The sequence below is a fragment of the Trachypithecus francoisi genome, unplaced genomic scaffold (assembly GCF_009764315.1).
Source record: "Trachypithecus francoisi isolate TF-2019V2 unplaced genomic scaffold, Tfra_2.0 Lachesis_group9, whole genome shotgun sequence".
Taxonomy (NCBI): domain Eukaryota; kingdom Metazoa; phylum Chordata; class Mammalia; order Primates; family Cercopithecidae; genus Trachypithecus; species Trachypithecus francoisi.
In genome coordinates this window covers 19485150-19504819 of record NW_022681474.1, presented here as the reverse complement: position 1 = coordinate 19504819, position 19670 = coordinate 19485150, and the positions used below count along the sequence as shown (strand labels likewise).

General features: G+C 35.7%; 1 protein-coding gene across 5 annotated transcripts in view; it reads left to right on the top strand.

Moving 5' to 3' along the window:
• The window catches only part of TRDMT1 (tRNA aspartic acid methyltransferase 1), a 66628-nt gene that overhangs the window by 33445 nt on the left and 13513 nt on the right, over nt 1-19670 (top strand). For 2 of the 5 annotated variants that reach the window (XM_033208615.1, XM_033208619.1), the window contains 6 exons: nt 7362-7438; nt 10811-10882; nt 11503-11568; nt 12638-12707; nt 13783-13866; nt 16864-17207. In XM_033208615.1, the coding sequence (XP_033064506.1) occupies nt 7362-7438; nt 10811-10882; nt 11503-11568; nt 12638-12707; nt 13783-13866; nt 16864-17207 (713 nt within the window). Of the gene's footprint in view, nt 1-703; nt 822-7361; nt 7439-10810; nt 10883-11502; nt 11569-12637; nt 12708-13782; nt 13867-16863; nt 17208-19670 lie in introns of those variants that run through there. The other 3 variants (XM_033208618.1, XM_033208616.1, XM_033208617.1) reach the window with 3 other exon arrangements.

Sequence of the window (19670 nt, the reverse complement as noted above, 5' to 3'; positions counted from 1 at the left end):
GCCTTTCCCTGATGACTAATGAGGTTGAGTATCTTTTTATGTGTTTATTGGCAATTTGTATATCTTCTCTGCCAATAAATTTCTTGCCCAATTTTTATTATTTGGGTATTTGTATTATTATTATTTGTGAGAGTTGTTTATCTTTTCTGGATTTAAGTTGTCAGAAATATGCATAACAAATATCTTCTCCAATTCTGTAGCTTCTATTTTTATTTCCTTAACTATGTCTGTCAAAACACAGATGTTACCATTTTTGTTTTTTCTTGCAGAGGACATGTTTTTTGTGTCCTAAGGAATCTTTGCTTACTCAGGTTTTCTCCTGTTTTCTGAAATTTTATAGTTTTAGTTTTACATTTAGGTCTTTGAACATTTAAGGTTACTTTTTGTGTAGATTGTGAGGTATGGGTCAAGATTTATTTGTTTTCTTGCAAGGGGACATAATGTTGTCCCAGAACCATTTACTGAAAAGAATGTCCTTTCCCTCATCAATTTCTTTGATGCCTTTATGTTAAAAAATCATGTATGTGTGGTCTATTTCTGAACTCTCTCTTCAGTAGTGTTTATGTTTATTATTATACCAGTAACACTGTTTTGATTGCTGTAGCTTTATAGTATATATTGAATTCAGGCAGTGTTAAGTTCTTGAACTTCTGTTTCTCTTTTTCTAGGTTAATTTGGCTGCACTATTCTTTACATTTCTGTGTAAATATTAGGATCAGCTTGCCAATTTCTAAAAAAAAAAAAGCTGATTGAAATTACACTGATTCATTTTGGGAGAACTGACATCCTAATAAAATGGAGTCTTCCAATGCACAGATATGGTATCTCCTTTTATTCAGGTCTTCTTTAGTTTTTATCAGCAATGTTTTCTAATATTTAGTGTATAAGTCTCACACATATGTTGGTTAATTTTTCCCTAAATATTTGTGGGGTTTGGTGCTATTACAGGTGAGTCTTTTTGAAATTCATTTTCCAATTGTTTGTGGCTAGTATATAAAAATATACATATTTTTGTTTATTGCTTTGTATCCTGTGGCTTCTATATTCACGTATTAGTCTCGCTAGCAAAAATGAATTTTTAAAGGATTTTCTCCATATGCAATTATGTTGTCCAAAAGACAATTTTACTTTTCCCCTTTCAATTTGTGACTTTTTTTTTCTTATCTTATTGTATTGTCTGGGATCTGTTGTACAATGTTAACTAAAAAGGGTTAAAGTGGATATCTTTGCTTTTTTCCACATGTTAGGAGTGTAGTATTTAGTCATTTGTCATTTAGTATGATGTTAAAGTTTTTTGTAGATGCCTATTATCAGGTTAAGAAAGTTCCTTAACATCTGATTTCTGAGAATTTTTATTATGCATTGGTGTTGAATTTTGTTAAGTGTGTTTTCTGAATCTTTTGATGTGACTATATTATTTTTCATTTTAATGCTTTAATATGGTAACTATACTAATTACTTTTTTGAATATTATATCAATGTTGCAATTCCTGGAATAAACCCTACTTAGTCATGATGAATCATATTTTTGATGTAGTACTGGATCCAGTTTGCTAATATTTTATTAAGAATTTTGCATTTACCTGCATAATTTTTTTTGTGGTTTCTTCATAATGTTTTAGTATGGTTTCAGTATTAGAATAATAGTAGGGTCATATTTTCTGGAAGAGTTTGTGAGGAACAGATATTAGTTCCGCTATAAACATTTGATAGAATTTTGTTAGTAAAGCCTTTTGGTCCTGGAGTTTTTTTTCTTTTCTTTTTCCTTTGGGAAGGTGTTTATGAATTTAATTTTTCAAATTGCTATAAGGTTATTGAGGCTATTTGTTAATGTTTGCACATATACTTTCATCCTTTTAATTTTATCCTAATTATATTTTTATATTTAAGTTAGACAGAATATATTGTAGACAGAATATAGTTGGATCTTTTTTCTTATTCAGTCTTATAATCTCTGCCTTTTAATTGGAGTTTTGTAACCTTTACATTTAATCTTGTTAGAATATGGTCGAGCTTAATTTAACTACCTTGTTACTTGTTTTCTTATTCTCTAATCTGTCTTTTGTTTCTTTTTCCCTGTTTTCTTGCCTATTTGGATTTTTAAAAATTCGTTATTCTTCACTAATGTCTTTTTTAAGACAATTAGTCGTAGTATTTATTCAACGTAAACTGAAATTTCTTTTTAAATGTCTACATATCTATATCTATCTTTGTTTTATTTTCTTATTGGATTCTCTAGGGTTTACAATATGCATCTATTATTTGTGGAAGCCCACCTTCAAATAACATTATACCACTTTATGTTTAAATTTTCACAGTATACCTCCAATTTCCCCTACTGGTCTATTTTGATATTTTGTCTTGCATTTTACTGCTGAAAATGTTATAGGCACCAACATACATTGTTACTATTTTTTGGATTAAGTAGTCAAATATCTATTAAAGAACTTTTAAAAAGCACAAAAAGTCTTTTACATTTGTCTATATGTCTACAATTTTCAGCTTTTTTTTTTTTTTTTTTTTTTTTTTGAGACAGAGTCTTGCTCTGTCGCGCAGGCTGGAGTGCAGTGGCCTGATCTCAGCTTACTGCAAGCTCCGCTTCCCAGATTCATGCCATTCTCCTGCCTCAGCCTCCTGGTTAGCTGGGACTACAGGCACCTGCTACCACACCCGGCTTTTTTTTTTTGTATTTTTAGTAGAGATGGGGTTTCACTGTGTTAGCCAAGATGGTCTCAATCTCCTGACCTCGTGATCCACCCGCCTCGGTCTCCCACAGTGCTGGATTACAGGCGTGAGCCACCATGCCTGACCTCGGCACTTTTTATCCTCATGTTTTAGATCAAAGTTTGCATGTGATATAATTTTTCTTCTTCCTGAAAAACCTTCTTTAGTGTTTCTTGTTGGGTATATATAGAAAGGGACAAATGACCTTGGTACTTTTGAGTAAAAAGTGCTTTATTTTGTCTTCATTGTGAAATATAATTTTTACGGATTTTTTTTTCTTTTTTGGAGAGACGGGGTCTCACTGTGTCACCCAGGCTGGTCTCAAGCTCTTGGGCTCAACTGATCCTCCCACATCAGCCTCTCAAAGTGCTGGGATTGCAGGCATGAGCCACTGTGCCTGGCCCACTGAATCTTTGATTGCATTCATTTTGAAAGATATTTTTGTAAAAATCTGTTTGTTTTCTTTTAATACTTTCCAGTGTTAGCTGGGTTGCTTAATTTCTGACTTAAGGTCTGTAATAATTTCTGTTTTCATTCCTCTTAATATATTGTGCCTTTCTCTGTCTACGTTTAAGATTTTATCTTTATCACATGTTTTGAAAAGTTTTATTTTGATGTGCTTTTTATGTTTTTCTTTATTTGTAGTGCTTGGACCTTGTGGTGCTTTTCTTACTTATAATTTTCATCAAAATTGGGGGTTTTGACCATTATTGCTTCAAAAACAATCTCTGATCTCTTTCTTCACTTTCTCCAATTACATATTGTAGAGTAAATGCTAGCTACCGAAGACAGAGTGATCCATGATAAGTATCATTAATGCCTCTGAAGAAGAGAACGACTTCAGTGGAACAAAAACTCTTAGTAAAAATAGATAAGAATTTTCCTAAAATGAAACTTACAATGTAACATCCATGAGCCCTTCTGGAACAGATGACTCCATCACTTAATCTAGCTAAGCAAGAGATGAATCAAAGTAGAAAACCCAGGAATGAAGCTGTCATGTTAGGAGGAAAACTGTGGTTAGAAAATAGGTGAAAATGTTGTAAAGTTTTGCAGTGTAGAAGTAATAATGTAATTGGAGTGGGAAGAGGCAGTGAGACACAAAAAATATGTCTTTGCAGATAAATGAAACTATCAATTTTTTAGGACATTATTCAATGTTATTATTGTCAGGGTCTCATCAGAGCTGGAAAAGAGAAAGCTCAGCTGTCAGAGCATCAAAGTAGCTGATGAAGGCAACAAGCCAAAAACAAAGGAGTTAAGCCTTCACTCACTTACGGTGGTGTTACTGGCAAGAATCTAAATTAAGCAGAGACAACACCACTCTCCCGGTTCCATTTACCCATGAATCTGTGTAGATGTGAGGGCCCTCTCACTGTTGAGGGAATCCTTGCCTTAAGGAAGGGCAAGCAGGGAGGGCTAGTAGTGCAAAAGTGCTGGGGACTGAGTCAGGGTGGCACACTCTTCAAGTGTCGTCAGGGTCTTCAGGGTTTCCCACACCTCCCCACACAAGGAGGCCTTGGCAGAGAAGTTCTGCTTGAGGCCTCAGATAAGGAGACCTCGGAATGAAGGCTCTGGGGCTAAGTATGCAAATGTTCCAAGAGCATGACTGCTGGCCTGGTTGCCTGAGACCTTGACTGCACATACACACACACACACACACACACACACACACACACACACGTCTAAACCCAGTAACATACCAAATGGTGAAACTTTAAAAGTATTCTCACTAAAATAGTAAAAAGACAAGGATGTCCACCATTAGCACGACTAATTGATATTGTTGTGGAACTGTTAGCTAATGTACTTACATAGAGAAATATCATATAAATAGAAATAGAGATTTAAAAATGTGATTGAATATGCCAGAAAACACTAACAAGTTAAGCAAAAATAGTATATGAGGAATACTTAGTGCTTTAATAAGGAGCCTGGCTACAAAAATATGCTAACCTATAGCATACTATATACAAACAAAAACCTACTAGGAAACATAATAGGAGAAAGTTCCTATTTTTAGTAACAACACAAGAATCTATATAACAAGAAATCTAATTCATATGGAGGTTAAAGAGACTTGAAAGTGATGAAAGCGCGTACTGTGGTTTTGGATAGGATGGCTGAATATTGTAAAAATGTTGGCTCTCTTTCACTAAGACTTCAATAAAATAGTCAAAAGTTGTTGTTTTCTAATCTGCCAAGTTCTTCCTAAAGTTCAAATGAAAATTAAGTTTAAGAATAGCCAGGAAACTTTCTGAGAAAATAAGCAAGAAGGCAGGCAGAGGGACATATACACCTGCCAGTCAACACGGGATGAACAGTGTTAGCACACTGACCTGATCTAATATCGTCTGAAAGCAAAAGTGTTTTCCTTAACTTGTATCGTCATACAATGTAAAAAGTCAATTTCCATTGGCTTTAAAATATTTAGTCATTAAAGATAACCTGTGTATTTCCATGACTGCTTTATTTAATCCAAATACATTTTCATTGACCTAGAATACCAGGTTAAATAAGTTGTGAATGGTTCAATTTAGTGATGAATTTTTGCCTGATTGCTTTATCAGTTGGCCTACACTATTAAAAAATCACTATTTTCAAAAAATGCTCGTCATCACTGGCCATCAGAGAAATGCAAATCAAAACCACAATGAGCTACCATCTCACACCAGTTAGAATTGCGATCATTAAAAAGTCAGGAAACAATGGGTGCTGGAGAGGATGTGGAGAAATAGGAACACTTTTACACTGTTGGTGGGACTGTAAACTAGTTAAACCATTGTGGAAGACAGTGTGACGATTCCTCAAGGATCTAGAACTAGAAATACCATTTGACCCAGCCATCCCATTACTAAGCATATACCCAAAGGATTATAAATCATGCTGTCATAAAGACACATGCACACATATGTTTATTGTGGCACTATTCACAATAGCAAAGACTTGGAACCAACCCAAATGTCCATCAGTGACAGACTAGATTAAGAAAATGTGACACATATACACCATGGAATACTATGCAGCCATGAAAAAGGATGAGTTCATGTCCTTTGCAGGGACATGGATGAAGCTGGAAATGATCATTCTGAGCAAACTATCACAAGGACAGAAAACCAAACACCGCATGTTCTCACTCATAGATGGGAATTGAATAATGAGAACACTTGGACACAGGGTGGGGAACATCACACACTGGGGCCTGTCATGGGGTGGGGGGAGCGGGGAGGGGATAGCATTAGGAGAAATACCTAATGTAAATGATGAGTTTTAATGGGTGCAGTACACCAACATGGCACATGTATACATATGTAACAAACCTGCACGTTGTGCACATGTACCCCAGAACTTAAAGTATGTGTATATAAAAAAAGTATCTGTTAAAGCTGTAACTTTTTTAGTGGCTAGTTGTATTAGAGACATTGACTCTGTTTACTTCCTTTTGATTCTAGACATAGGATGCCCCTGGAATAATTGCTATGAGAGATTGTTGTTTTATTTTTACTTTAGTTTTAGGAATTTAGCTGTTATCATTCCATGTCCAGTTGCTTATCATAATGGCCCTGTATATACAGGCTGTTGAACTTGAATGCGATATGCTGATACCCTGCCCCGTGTGTTCTGGCAGACTGCTCAGTGTAGAATTTTCAGATTGCTTTCCTTAGCACAGTGGAGTCGAGAAGTGCTTTAGGAAATTTTCAATATCTAATTTTGATTTCATTTTCATAAATGTATCTGTAATTATTTAAAATCCTATGATCAAAAACTGATAGACATGCACGTTCAAACTGTTAATACAATGGAGACAGCTGACATGTTCTCACGTTAACTCACTGTTTACAGAATTCAGAGTAAAGCTTTTCCTGCTTTATTCATGTGCTTGAATTTCTTAGAAGTAGGTTATAATTAGGAAAGTTTTGATTCTGGACTGATTTCTTTAAGTTTCTAGCTAAAGATGTGCACTGAGAGTATGTGAGTTGGCAAACCCCTGACGTGTGCTTCCCTGTGTTTGTCTTCTGAGATATAGAAAGGGAGCAAATATAGCACAGTTTTCAGCTGTCAGCCCATTAGGAATTCTTTTGATTCATCTTGTCAACAATCATTTGAAGTTCATTGCACACAACTGCAAATATTTGTGGCTGAGAATTAGGCCCTTTTCCATTTGATAATATATTAACAGATGTATATGAAAGGGATGGTGACTGGTCTGCATATCACATTTGCTAAATAAAGAACATTATTGACAGGTAGGTATTTAAAAATTTCCTAGACCCCATCCCCATGAAAATGGTCAATTATAAAATAAGGTTCTCCATGTTTTACTCCAGAAAACAGCAGTGTTACTCTTGAGGGGTGATACAGGCCAGATGTGCTTAGGATCCAGGAAACAATTGTTCCAGCTCTGGGCTGGTGCTGGGAACTTGGGGGAAGTCACTTAATTTCTTATAGCTTCAGTTTACTGCCCCACTTCCTTCACAGTATTGCTTTGAGAAGTTAGTTTACCAAAGTTGATTTGACAAGCATTGTATTATAAACTGTTTCAGTTTCTGATATATTTAGTTATAGTTAGTATTTTCCTTCTTCCCCATTCTATCCATGTTTTTATGTTTTTGTTCCCCCAAATGTTCATTCCTCAGGGCATTACACTCGAAGAGTTTGACAGATTATCTTTTGATATGATTTTAATGAGCCCTCCATGCCAGCCATTCACAAGGTATGTGTCATAAATATTTCAGTGTTGTATTGGTCCATTTTGATGCTGCTGATAAAAACATACCTGAGACTAGGCAATTTACAAAAGAAAGAGGTTTTCTAGACTTACAGTTCCATGTGGCTAGGGAAACCTCACAATCATGGCGGAAGGCAAGGAGGAACAAGTCACGGGCAGCAGGTAAAGGGAGAGAGGTTGTGCAGGGAAACTGCCCTTTATAGAACCATCAGATCTCATGAGACTTATTCACTGTCACAAGAACAGCACAGCAGAGACCTGCCCCCATGATTCAGTTACCTCCCAATGGGTCCCTCCCACAACACGTGGAAATTCAAGATGAGATTTGGATGGGGACACAGCCAAACCATATCAAGTGTTGAGAAAGTGCTTTTGAAGGACTTACTAAATCAAATCATACCATAGTGTCAAGCATGGACATTTTGAAGTTTATTAGCTGCATTTCATAGTTTGGAAATTTTTTCATAAATCCTTTTATCTATTTATGTTTGTATGTATTTATTTTTAAATAATAATTATTGGGGCAGGGTCTTGCTCTGTCACCCAGGCTGCAGTACAGTAGTATGATCACAGCTCCCTGCAGCCTTAATCTCCCAGGTTCAAGCAATCCTTCTGCCTCAGCCTCCTGAGTAGCTGGGACTAAAGGTATACACTGCCATGCCCAGCTAATTTTTAAATTTTTTGTAGAGATGGCATCTCACTATGTTGCCATGGCTGGCCTGAAAGCCCTGGACTCAAGCTATCCTCCCACCTCGACCTCCCAATGTGCTGGGATTACAGGCGGAGCTACCGTGCCCAGCCTCCATTCATATTTATAATTAAGCATTGATCACAAAGGAAATAGCAATTGCTACCAGATGAGCAAATTAATTTGGTCAAAAGTAGATATGCAATACTATAGGATACCTCTTTTATACTTACCTAAGACACAATGTTTATTTCCAGCCCAAATTACCTTAATTCATTTAAACTAATGAGCATTCAAGAATATCTTTCTAATACTGATTAAGCAAAGTGAATTTCCGCAATAAATATTCAAGTCCTAAATTGCTTAATTGTACAATTTAAAAGCTAGTTAAGCATGCACTTGTGAACTTTACATTTCTTAAAATTCATATGTACATTGAATAATTCTGACTTTTCATAGCAACATTATAATCTCTTCATTTAAAAAAATTACATATATATGTGTGTATATATAAATATTTGGCTATATGTTTCAGGAAATTATATCTTCAACCAAATCTTGACTGATTCATCTTCATTTAGATATTTTTAATAAGAGTCTTTTGAATTATTTTAAATGATAATAGCAGTAGTAATCCTCTAAGTGTCTTATGCAGAGGTTGTCATTTAATTTAACAAGCTTATGGGGTAGCCATTGCTGCTATAATGATTTTACAGATGAGAAACTGGGACATAGAAAAGTCAGTTTTCTCAAGGATATACAATTAAAGAATGTCAGAGCCAAGATTTGTCAATCATTTTATATATTCCATGATTTTAAGTAGAATATCATATGTAATAAGCAGTCTCATTCAACAAATGAATATTCTAATGCTAAATTTCCATCTAGGTTTGGATTTATTTAAACAATTCTCTAGGAAATGAATTCCCCAAGGATTTATTGTTCACCTACAAACCAGGCATTATTTTTGATGCTGTAGTTCCTGTCCTTTGGGAGCTTATAGTCTAATGGGAATGGCTGACAAATAATTATCTTATAATGTTATATTAAATTATATTATAAGTTATATAATAAAAGAATGCTGAAAGTGTCATAGGAGTTCAGAGGAGGAAAGGACTTGCTGCATACCAAGAGAAGGGAATTCTTTGAGAGGTGATGTCTAAAACTGTGTCTGGAAGTAGATTAGGAGTTTATCAGAGCAGGCAGAGGCCATTCCATCTCAGGGTGGCTCTAGTGGAGTACGAGAGTGTGAGAGTGTGGCCTGCGGAGTACAGTGAGCAGGTTATACACAGCGGAATGCAGCTCCAACTCTGTGAAGCCTCAGGTAATACTACAGAGGGCCCAGTAGCTTTCCTACTCCCACCTCCCCCTTGTCTTAGCACAGCTTCAGCTGCTGATGACAGGAGTAACTGATTCTGTAGTCCTCATGTGAAAGTCTGACAGGAAAGGACAGAATAAGAAGAATTGAAGATTTCTGAGAAGTCTGTTCACATCCAGTCTAATCCCATAGCTGAACCTCAGGTCCACCGATGGTTTTGGTCCTGCCATCAGGTGTGAGGAAACTGACCGACGATGCCAAGTAACTTATTTAAGACTCTGAAGATAAATAGGATGCTTTTGAACCCTGGTCCTCTGTTCCTGCTGCTCAGACTCAATTCAAGTCTTCATTTCTGCTTTATCTTTGGTCATGTTGTGAATCTTATTTGTAGGATCTACTTGCTAGCCCAAATACTGCCTGTTTACATGACTCGTTTTGACCCTAGTTACTCTAACCTCCTGCTTATAGAATCTAGCCTTCAGCTTAAGTCTCTCCTATTTACTTTGGACAAAATTGTGTTAGTTTTACCTACTGCTTTGATTGGTTTAGATTGGCCACCAGTGCCATTAGCTTCAGGTTGCTACTCCATTCAGCAGCTCATTCATCTGAACTCTCGTTATACTACCAAGGGGAGAGCAAAAAGTGTAGTCAGCCAGCACATGTGTGTGTGTTTTCTAAACAAAGTGATTTTAAGAGAACAGTTGGTTTTATTCTGCATTGACTTCTTGTTCTTTTTTGATTAAATATAAGTCATTTGTCATATTGTTTTATAAAGATAAATTTTAAGTGTACTTATTAGGTATGTAAGGATTTTTTTTCTTTTCAACCTCTGCCTTCCAGGTTCAAGCAATTCTTGTGCCTCAGCCTCCTGAGTAGGTGGAATTACAGGTGTGCCCCACCACCCCCGGCTAATTTTTAGTAGAGATGGAGTTTTGCCATGTTGGCCAGACTGGTCTGGAACTCCCGGGCTCAAGTGTTCTGACCACCTCAGCCTTCTGAAGTGCTGGGATTACAGGTGTGAGCCACCACACTTGGCCTAATTTTTGTATTTTTAGTAGAAACGGTGTTTCACCATGTCAGCCAGGCTGGTCCCAAACTCCTGACCTCAAGTGATCCACCTGCCTCACCTCCCAAAGTGCTGGGATTACAGGTGTGATCCACTGTGCCTGGACCCCTTTTTTCTTTTTAAATGAATAAATGTATTTTTTTCCCTGTAACAACAAAGATGACCCTATTTTTTATGAGGACCAACTTATTTTTATTCTCTGTTTTGACTTAAAAAGTGATTTGAGATCTTTTTATCAGATTATTGATAAACTTTTTGTGTGTGTGTGTTTTTTTACCCCTTTAGGATTGGCCGGCAGGGTGATATGACTGATTCAAGGACGAATAGCTTCTTATATATTCTCGATATTCTCCCAAGGTAAAAACTTTGGTTCCTGTACAAGCTTACCCTTAATTTGAAACTCCAGGTCTGGAAGAATGTGATGTTTGTCATTTTATAGAGGATAGCCATTTATACATGCTCCCTTGAGATATTGTGCATGTCATTTATCTTCTCCTACCATGGCTAATAGAATAACTGCAAATGTTTCACATTTCCACGCTTGCCACCACAGTGAGTGACAGGGAGTCACAGCCTAATAGCTAGACTCTGCTGCCTCTGTTCATAGTGTTGTTGCAAATGGTGCTAATGTTAGTGACTGCTGTTACCCATGGCCTTGAAGTGCAAACCCTTAAAGCTACCCTTCTATATGAGTAGCAGCCTTTTCAGTTGTCACCACAGAGGCTCTGTGTGAACCCATGTTTGAGATCAACTCCAATGGAAATTAACATTTCAAATGTTAACTTTATCAAGTGTGCCATGTTTAAGGGAAAAATGAATAAAATATAAGTTGTCTCCAGCCTTATAAAATTCCATTTTAAAAATAGTTCAGAAAATTACTTACCTCATATTTCCCACAAGTAATGATTTTCTTTACTTTTTCTTCTTAGTAATGAGATATTTAGAATTCCATTTGTTTGTGTTTTTTTTTTTTTTAGATTACAAAAATTACCAAAGTATATTCTTTTGGAAAATGTTAAAGGTTTTGAAGTATCTTCTACAAGGTAAAAAAAATGTATTTGTCTTGCATACATCTTAGACTTGGTATATCTTATAGTAAGAACTGTTGTGAAATAAAAATCTTAAAAACCAGTGCATACATTCTGACATTTTATATGTTAAATGTCTTATTCATCAGTGTTGATTTTGGCTAATAATATGAAGTATTACAAAGTTTTGTTCAACTGATTCTCTTCTCTTTTGATATTTTCGAATTTTTCTGGAGTAAGTGGTTAGTAAGAATGGCATTTCTCAATTTTAGCCATTTATATTGGTGCTTATTTCTGTGGAAGTAGAAATGTTTTCAGTAAGAATTGGTCCTGTTGGCAAGTATTTCTGCCCTACAGCTGGATGCAGGAAGAATCCCTGTTGGGGTTCTTTCAGATGGTGGCTCCGCTGGAGAGAAAGCATCCACCGAGTCCTTGCGTCAGCTGCTGTCTCTAACAGTGCTCCCATCTGACTGGCTACCTTGAAGAAGATAGAATTCTAGTTCCCATGGCAGATTGATCATCACTAGATTAGCAATTCTCACTTTCATCAATTTGGATAATTTATCTGGCAGCTTTATTTATTTGTAATAAAGAATTATCTATATCTTTTGATTCAATATTATTTCTCAGGTGCTGAACTTAGTAAAAACATAGGGTCATTATCTTTCTAAACAAGTGAAATTACAGTTTTCACTTAAAATGAGGTTTTGTGGGCTGGGCACAGTGGCTTATGCCTGTATTCCCAGCACTTTGGGAGGCCGAAGCTGGTGGATCATGAGGTCAGGAGTTCAAGACCAGCCTGGCCAAGATGGCGAAACCCTGTCTCTACTAAAACTACAAAAAGATCAGCCAGGTGTGGTGGTGGGCACCTGTAATCCCAGCTACTCAGGAGACTAAGGCAGAGAATTGCTTGAACCCGGCAGGTGGAGGATGCAGTGAGCCGAGATTGTGCCACTGTACTCCAGCCTGGGTGACAGAGCAAGACTCTGTCTCAAAAAAAAAGAAGAGTTTTTGTGTACATTATTTAAATAAGAACCACCTTTCCAAGTAACGAATGAAAGCTTTCTTTTCTTCTTCTTTTCAGAGACCTCTTGATACAAACAATAGAAAACTGTGGCTTTCAGTACCAAGAGTTTCTATTATCTCCAACCTCTGTAGGTACCACAGTTATAAATGCTTATATAAATTATAATTTAAAGGCTTTTTCTCTCAAAGGAAATTTGATTCGATAAGCAGAATGGCTTTATTTTGGATAATATTACAGGTAAACTCTGAAAATAGTTTAGATTATTGGTCTTCCTTCCCAAAGAGTTGAGTGCATGCATATAAATTCATTCACACATATTTCATGAAAAAAATTATATAGCTTGAAAGAGAGACTATATTTTTCTTTTAGAGAGCAAAGGATAGCATATTTTAGAAATATGTCAAGTTTGGTATTTCCAAACTCGACGTTAATAATGTTAATAATTAATAATGTTAATGTTTCAAAATAATCCAAAATGGAAAACAAAACAAACATGTAGTAACTTTCTAATTACTGTTTTGGGGACATAACATTGAGTTGAAAACACTGCTTTCATTTCATGGATAAGAAATTTAAATAATTGATCGTAATAAGACAAGTTATTTGACAGATTTGAATTTTGCAAGTGTTGCTGTCAGCTTTTTGTTATTGTTCTTGTTGGTTTCTTGTGATCTTTAGTCATATTATATTGTTCTTTGCCCAGAAATTAATAGAAAACCCATTATAAAAATTCAAGATACAAGCTGTGGAAATTGGCAACATATTTGATTTCTTTAAATTTATTTCATATTTATTGCCTTTTAGTTTGTAAAGCATAGTGAATCATCCTTTTTAACAAAATGAGGTAATAAGTAGCCAAGAATAGCTATATTTGAATTTTTAAGTTATTACTATATTATCAATAATGAATGTAAAAATATCTATAGTATGTCTTAGCTGGGAAATATAAAACGGAAGTGACTTGTAGATATATTTGTCAGCTTCAATCTTTAACTCATTCAAATAAAAGTACAAAGTAGCAGCTTAATAGTTTACAATATACTACAATGGAGTCTTCTACAAATCCATAGCAAATTTTGCTCTGGTAGAAGCTAAATGTAGACTCGTATGAGTTTTTTGTTGTTGTTGTTTAACTTGTTGCTAAAGTTAGTACCGCTCTCTTTAATTTTCTAGAGTAACTAACTGCTTTGCTTTGCTTACAGCTTGGCATTCCAAATTCAAGGCTACGGTATTTTCTTATTGCAAAGCTTCAGTCCGAACCATTACCTTTTCAAGCCCCTGGTCAGGTATTATTATTGGAATTTTATTATGAATATTATGACTTATTTATTGTAAATATATATTAGTCTGCTAATTTATTTTCAAGAGCTACTTTGTGTAGGTGTCTCTGTGTCCTATGGAATCTAAAGTATAGACCATACCTTAGGTCTCTCTTCAAGGCCATTTTCCTCTTGCTACTTTTATTGGTTTAAACAAAACAAAAACAAAACAAAACAAATTTTCTATTCCTCATTGGAAAACAAATGAGTTAAAAAACTTATCATTAAATGGCCATACTGCCCAAGGTAATTTATAGATTCAATGCCATCCCCATCAAGCTACCAATGACTTTCTTCACAGAATTGGAAAAAACTGCTTTAAAGTTCATATGGAACCGAAAAAGAGCCCGCATTGCCAAGACAATCCTAAGTCAAAAGAACAAAGCTGGAGGTATCACGCTAGCTGACTTCAAACTATACTACAAGGCTACAGTAACCAAAACAGCATGGTACTGGTACCAAAACAGAGATATAGACCAATGGAACAGAACAGAGTCCTCAGAAATAATACCACACATCTACAGCCATCTGATCTTTGACAAACCTGAGAGAAACAAGAAATGGGGTAAGGATTCCCTATTTAATAAATGGTGCTGGGAAAATTGGCTAGCCATAAGTAGAAAGCTGAAACTGGATCCTTTCCTTACTCCTTATATGAAAATTAATTCAAGATGGATTAGAGACTTAAATGTTAGACCTAATACCATAAAAACCCTAGAAGAAAACCTAGGTAGTACCATTCAGGACATAGGCATGGGCAAGGATTTCATGTCTAAAACACCGAAAGCAACGGCAGCAAAAGCCAAAATTGACAAATGGGATCTAATTAAACTAAAGAGCTTCTGCACAGCAAAAGAAACTACCATCAGAGTGAACAGGCAACCTACAGAATGGGAGAAAATGTTTGCAATCTACTCATCTGACAAAGGGCTAATATCCAGAACCTACAAAGAACTCAAACAAATTTACAAGAAAAAAACAAACAACCCCATCAAAAAGTGGGGAAAGGATATGAACAGACATTTCTCAAAAGAAGACATGCATACAGCCAACAGACATATGAAAAAATGCTCATCATCACTCGCCATCAGAGAAATGCAAATCTAAACCACAATGAGATACCATCTCACACCGGTTAGAATGGCAATCATGAAAAAGTCAGGAAACAATAGGTGCTGGAGAGGATGTGGAGAAATAGGAACACTTTTACACTGTTGGTGGGATTGTAAACTAGTTCAACCATTATGGAAAACAGTATGGCGATTCCTCACGGATCTAGAACTAGATGTACCATATGACCCAGCCATCCCATTACTGGGTATATACCCAAAGGATTATAAATCATGCTGCTATAAAGACACATGCACATGTATGTTTATTGCGGCACTATTCACAATAGCAAAGACTTGGAATCAACCCAAATGTCCATCAGTGACAGACTGGATTAAGAAAATGTGGCACATATACACCATGGAATACTATGCAGCCATGAAAAAGGATGAGTTTGTGTCCTTTGTAGGGACATGGATGCAGCTGGAAACCATCATTCTTAGCAAACTATCACAAGAACAGAAAACCAAACACTGCATGTTCTCACTCATAGGTGGGAACTGAACAGTGAGATCACTTGGACTCAGGAAGGGGAACATCACACACCGTGGCCTATCATGGGGATGGGGGAGGGATTGCACTGGGAGTTATACCTGATGTAAATGACTAGTTGATGGGTGCAGCACACCAACATGGCACAAATATACATATGTAACAAACCTGCAGGTTATGCACATGTACCCTAGAACTTAAAGTATAATAATAAAAAAAAATATATATATAAAAAACAACAACTTATCATTAGTATTGTTATCTTCCTCCTTCCCCCATAAGTTCCCTTTTGACTGTTGACCGTTTTGCATTTATCATTTTATCTTTCCCGTAGAAGCCATTGGTTACTTTTGATAAAATTTAATATTTTATCTTAAAAGTGGCTTACAAGTATTTTAACACATTGGTTGCATTTTCTTTAAAGCCAATGCTATTTAGCTTAATTGATTAAAATATAGTAATGATTAGTACAAGCTAGAATAAAATGCTCAGTTGCTACAGATAGAATCTCTAATTATGTGAGCAGTTTTACATGCTTAGGTCAAAAAACGGGGATGGATAACTGAGTTTCGGCATTTCAGTGAAACTCTCCTTACCTTTCATAGGTAAGGACACAAAAGTCATGTCTACTAATAAGGGATTGGTAGTGTCACCTCAATCCCCTTATCGTGTAATACTAATATTGCTCCCTTTCCATAGTAGCCAATTCCAAATGTAGAGTTAACACACCGTATACATTGTATTAAGTTAATATTAATTTTACACATTGACTTCAAAGACTTCATCATTAAAAATTCCTGGAATGGTTTTCCTTTTACAAAATAGGACTTTATACATGGTTATATGTTTTGCAGAAGCAAGTGTTTCCTATGGGACTCATGAGTAGAAATAACCTTTCACAGTGAAAAGCGCTTTTCTTTTTTTAATTGCTAGTTTTCCTTTAGATCATAGCTATGTTTCGGTTTTTCCTTTTTAATGAAGGAGTATGGCAAAACTTGATCCAAAACACGTTCTCTGGAAATATTAGTGTTGCTTTCTAAACTTCTTTTCCAAATAGGTAGGATACAAGTATGATTTATCTATATTCAGTACACTTTCTGTTACTTTATTGAATGTTTTTATTAATGAATACTGTAAACACTAATCCATGAAATAAATCATCTGTAGCCTGATGACAATATAGCTGTATGATTAATAACTTGTAATAACTTGTGCAAATACAAGTAAACCACAATTTCTGTCTTTTAATGGCAACCCCATAAAGACTAATGAGTTTTTTTTCCTAATGTTGACTGGACATTATTAATTTCTCTTATTTTTAATGAAACTTTTGACAATTTGTTTATTTTTATGTAATGCCAGGTACTGATGGAGTTCCCCAAAATTGAATCTGTACATCCACAAAAATATACAATGGATGTAGAAAATAAAATTCAAGAAAAGAACATTGAACCAAATATTAGCTTTGATAGCAGCACACAGTGTTCTGGAAAAGATGCCATTCTTTTTAAGCTTGAAACTGCAGAAGAAATTCACAGGAAAAATCAACAAGATAGTGATCTCTCTGTGAAAATGCTAAAAGATTTTCTTGAAGATGGCACTGACATGAACCAGTATCTTTTACCACCAAAGTCATTGCTGCGATATGCTCTTCTATTGGACATTGTTCAGCCCACTTGTAGAAGGTCCATGTGCTTTACCAAAGGGTAGGTTTTAAAGATCTATTCATCCTGTATCCAAAATAACCAGGTTTTTTAAAGCTGTTGTTTCTTTAAGTTCTTCTAAAAACAAGGAGCATTTTATAAAATGTTTTTGCTAGAATGATGTATTTTCCCTTAATTGCCTGCTTCATGTTCCAATAGAACACAAGTAAAAATTCCATTTGGCAGAACATTATGTGCACCACCCACAAAAGTGCCCATAAAAGACAATGTCATTTGTTTGGTGACCTTCATAGGAGCTTAAATACCCATAGTGGAAACATGGTTTCTGTAGACTATTACTTGCTAATTCTTTTTTTTTTTTTTTTTTTGAGTTGGAGTCTCACTCTGTTGCCCAGGCTGGAGTGCAGTGGCGCCATCTCTGCTCACTGCAAGCTCTGCCTCCCGGGTTCACGCCATTCTCCTGCCTCAGCCTCCCGAGTAGCTAGGACTACAGCTACCACCTCGCCCGGCTAATTTTTTGTATTTTTAGTAGAGATGGGGTGCTAATTCTTTAGCACTTCCGTGGTACATCATATCTCAAAAGAATTATGTTCACTCTTATGATCAATGTATAATAAGAAATTAAATTTTAATCTAAAGAAGTAATATTGAGTCATCTGGAGACTATTAGGGTAACTTTTAAATTTAAATTTTATTCAGGTTTTTACATAAGTGATATATGCCCATGGTTCCCAATTCAAAAGATAACTAAGATTGTAAGACTCCCTTCCATTTCTATCTCTTGACCATTCAGTTCTTCTCCCTACATGCAACCAATGATATCAATTTACTGTATAATCTTCCAGAGGTATTGTATCTGAAAGTATATTTAAATATCCATCTATATTTTATCCCCCTTTTTAAGTAAATGGCAGGATACTATATATATACCCCTTTTTTCACTGCACAATATAAATAGAATATTATCGCCTATCAGTACTTAAAGGACTGTGTTTTCATTGTATAGGTACATTATATAATTTACTTTACTGGTTACCTATTCATGAATATTTAGAGGGCTTCCTTTGGGTTATTTCTTGAACATTTAATACATTTCTCACTAATTTTTTTAAACCTAGAAAGGGGAAAATTAGAGCTTTTCAAGAAAAATTTTGGCTGGGCATAGTGGCTCATGCCTGTAATCCCAACACTTCGGGAGGCTGAGGCAGATAGATCACCTGAGGTCAGGAGTTTGAGACTAGCCTGGCCATCATGGTGAAACCCTGTCTCTACTAAAACTACAAAAATTAGCCAGGCGTGGTGGTGGGCGCTTGCAATCCCAGCTACTTGGGAGACTGAGGCAGGAGAATCGCTTGAATCTGGGGGGCAGTGGTTACAGTGAGCTAAGATCACACCACTGCACTACAGCCTGGATGACAGAGTGAGACTCTGTCTCAAACAAAAAGAAAAATTTTGCCAAGGATCTCTATCTCTGCTTTCTGAATGCTACTCAACCTCATTTGATAGGTAGTTGTATGATTTGTCAGTTTAGGCTTTCTGTTCTTACCTTCTAGTTGGCTATTAATATCTTGTATGATATCTTGTACCCCAATATAACCATACCAGACTCATTCTGACTTTATTATACTCTGCCCTTGTACTTCAGGGGAAAGAGTTTATTGCTTTCCATTACCTTGAAAGACTTCACTGGGCTGTTGTCAATTACCAAGTTCAATAGGTTCTGTTTAGGACTCTCATAAAATAAGACTTAGCAATTTTGTAATAAACAACCTTGAAATTCTTTTCTAATTATACAGATGACATAAAAGAAGCCTGATTGTAAAATTTATTTTGGTATAGATACTATGTGTATATGCACACATATTTATATGTGTAATATATATGAAAAAGACAGTTTGAAAAAAATTATTTTTTTCCTGGTTTGACTTTTTCCCTCTAATTCTTATTTTAAACTGTTTTCTTTGTAAAAAAGAAATAATGCTAAAATGTTGAACGGCCAGCTTGGCAATAATCTTAGAGAAAGACATACTGCTAATGACTTGCATTTCTGAAGTGTTTTATATTTTCTGTGCAGTTTTTTAATATAATGGTCTGATTGTTGTATGAAAGTGATCATAAAATTGTACTGTGTTAAATGACAAGCAGACATAGGCTCAGTGGCACTGTGTTTGCCATGGTGTTAGAGGGTAGGGTGGTGGGTTCCTGAGAGGAAATGGTGGTTCAGACGTGATAAAAATGGCAGCAATTTCTTTTCACCTATACAGCATTTGGGTTAATGTGGCAGGGGAGCCACTATTGAATTATATTTGAATATAAAGTGCATCCTTTCCAGTGATGAACATTCAAGATGGGACAATTAATACAAAGAAATAACAACTTATAGTTCATAATTCAGTGGTGTCTATTCAACTCAAAAAACTGTGCCATGCTTCATTTCTGAGACATTTATTATTTATTATTATTATCATTTTTTTTTTGAGACAGAGTCTCACTCTGTTGCCCAGT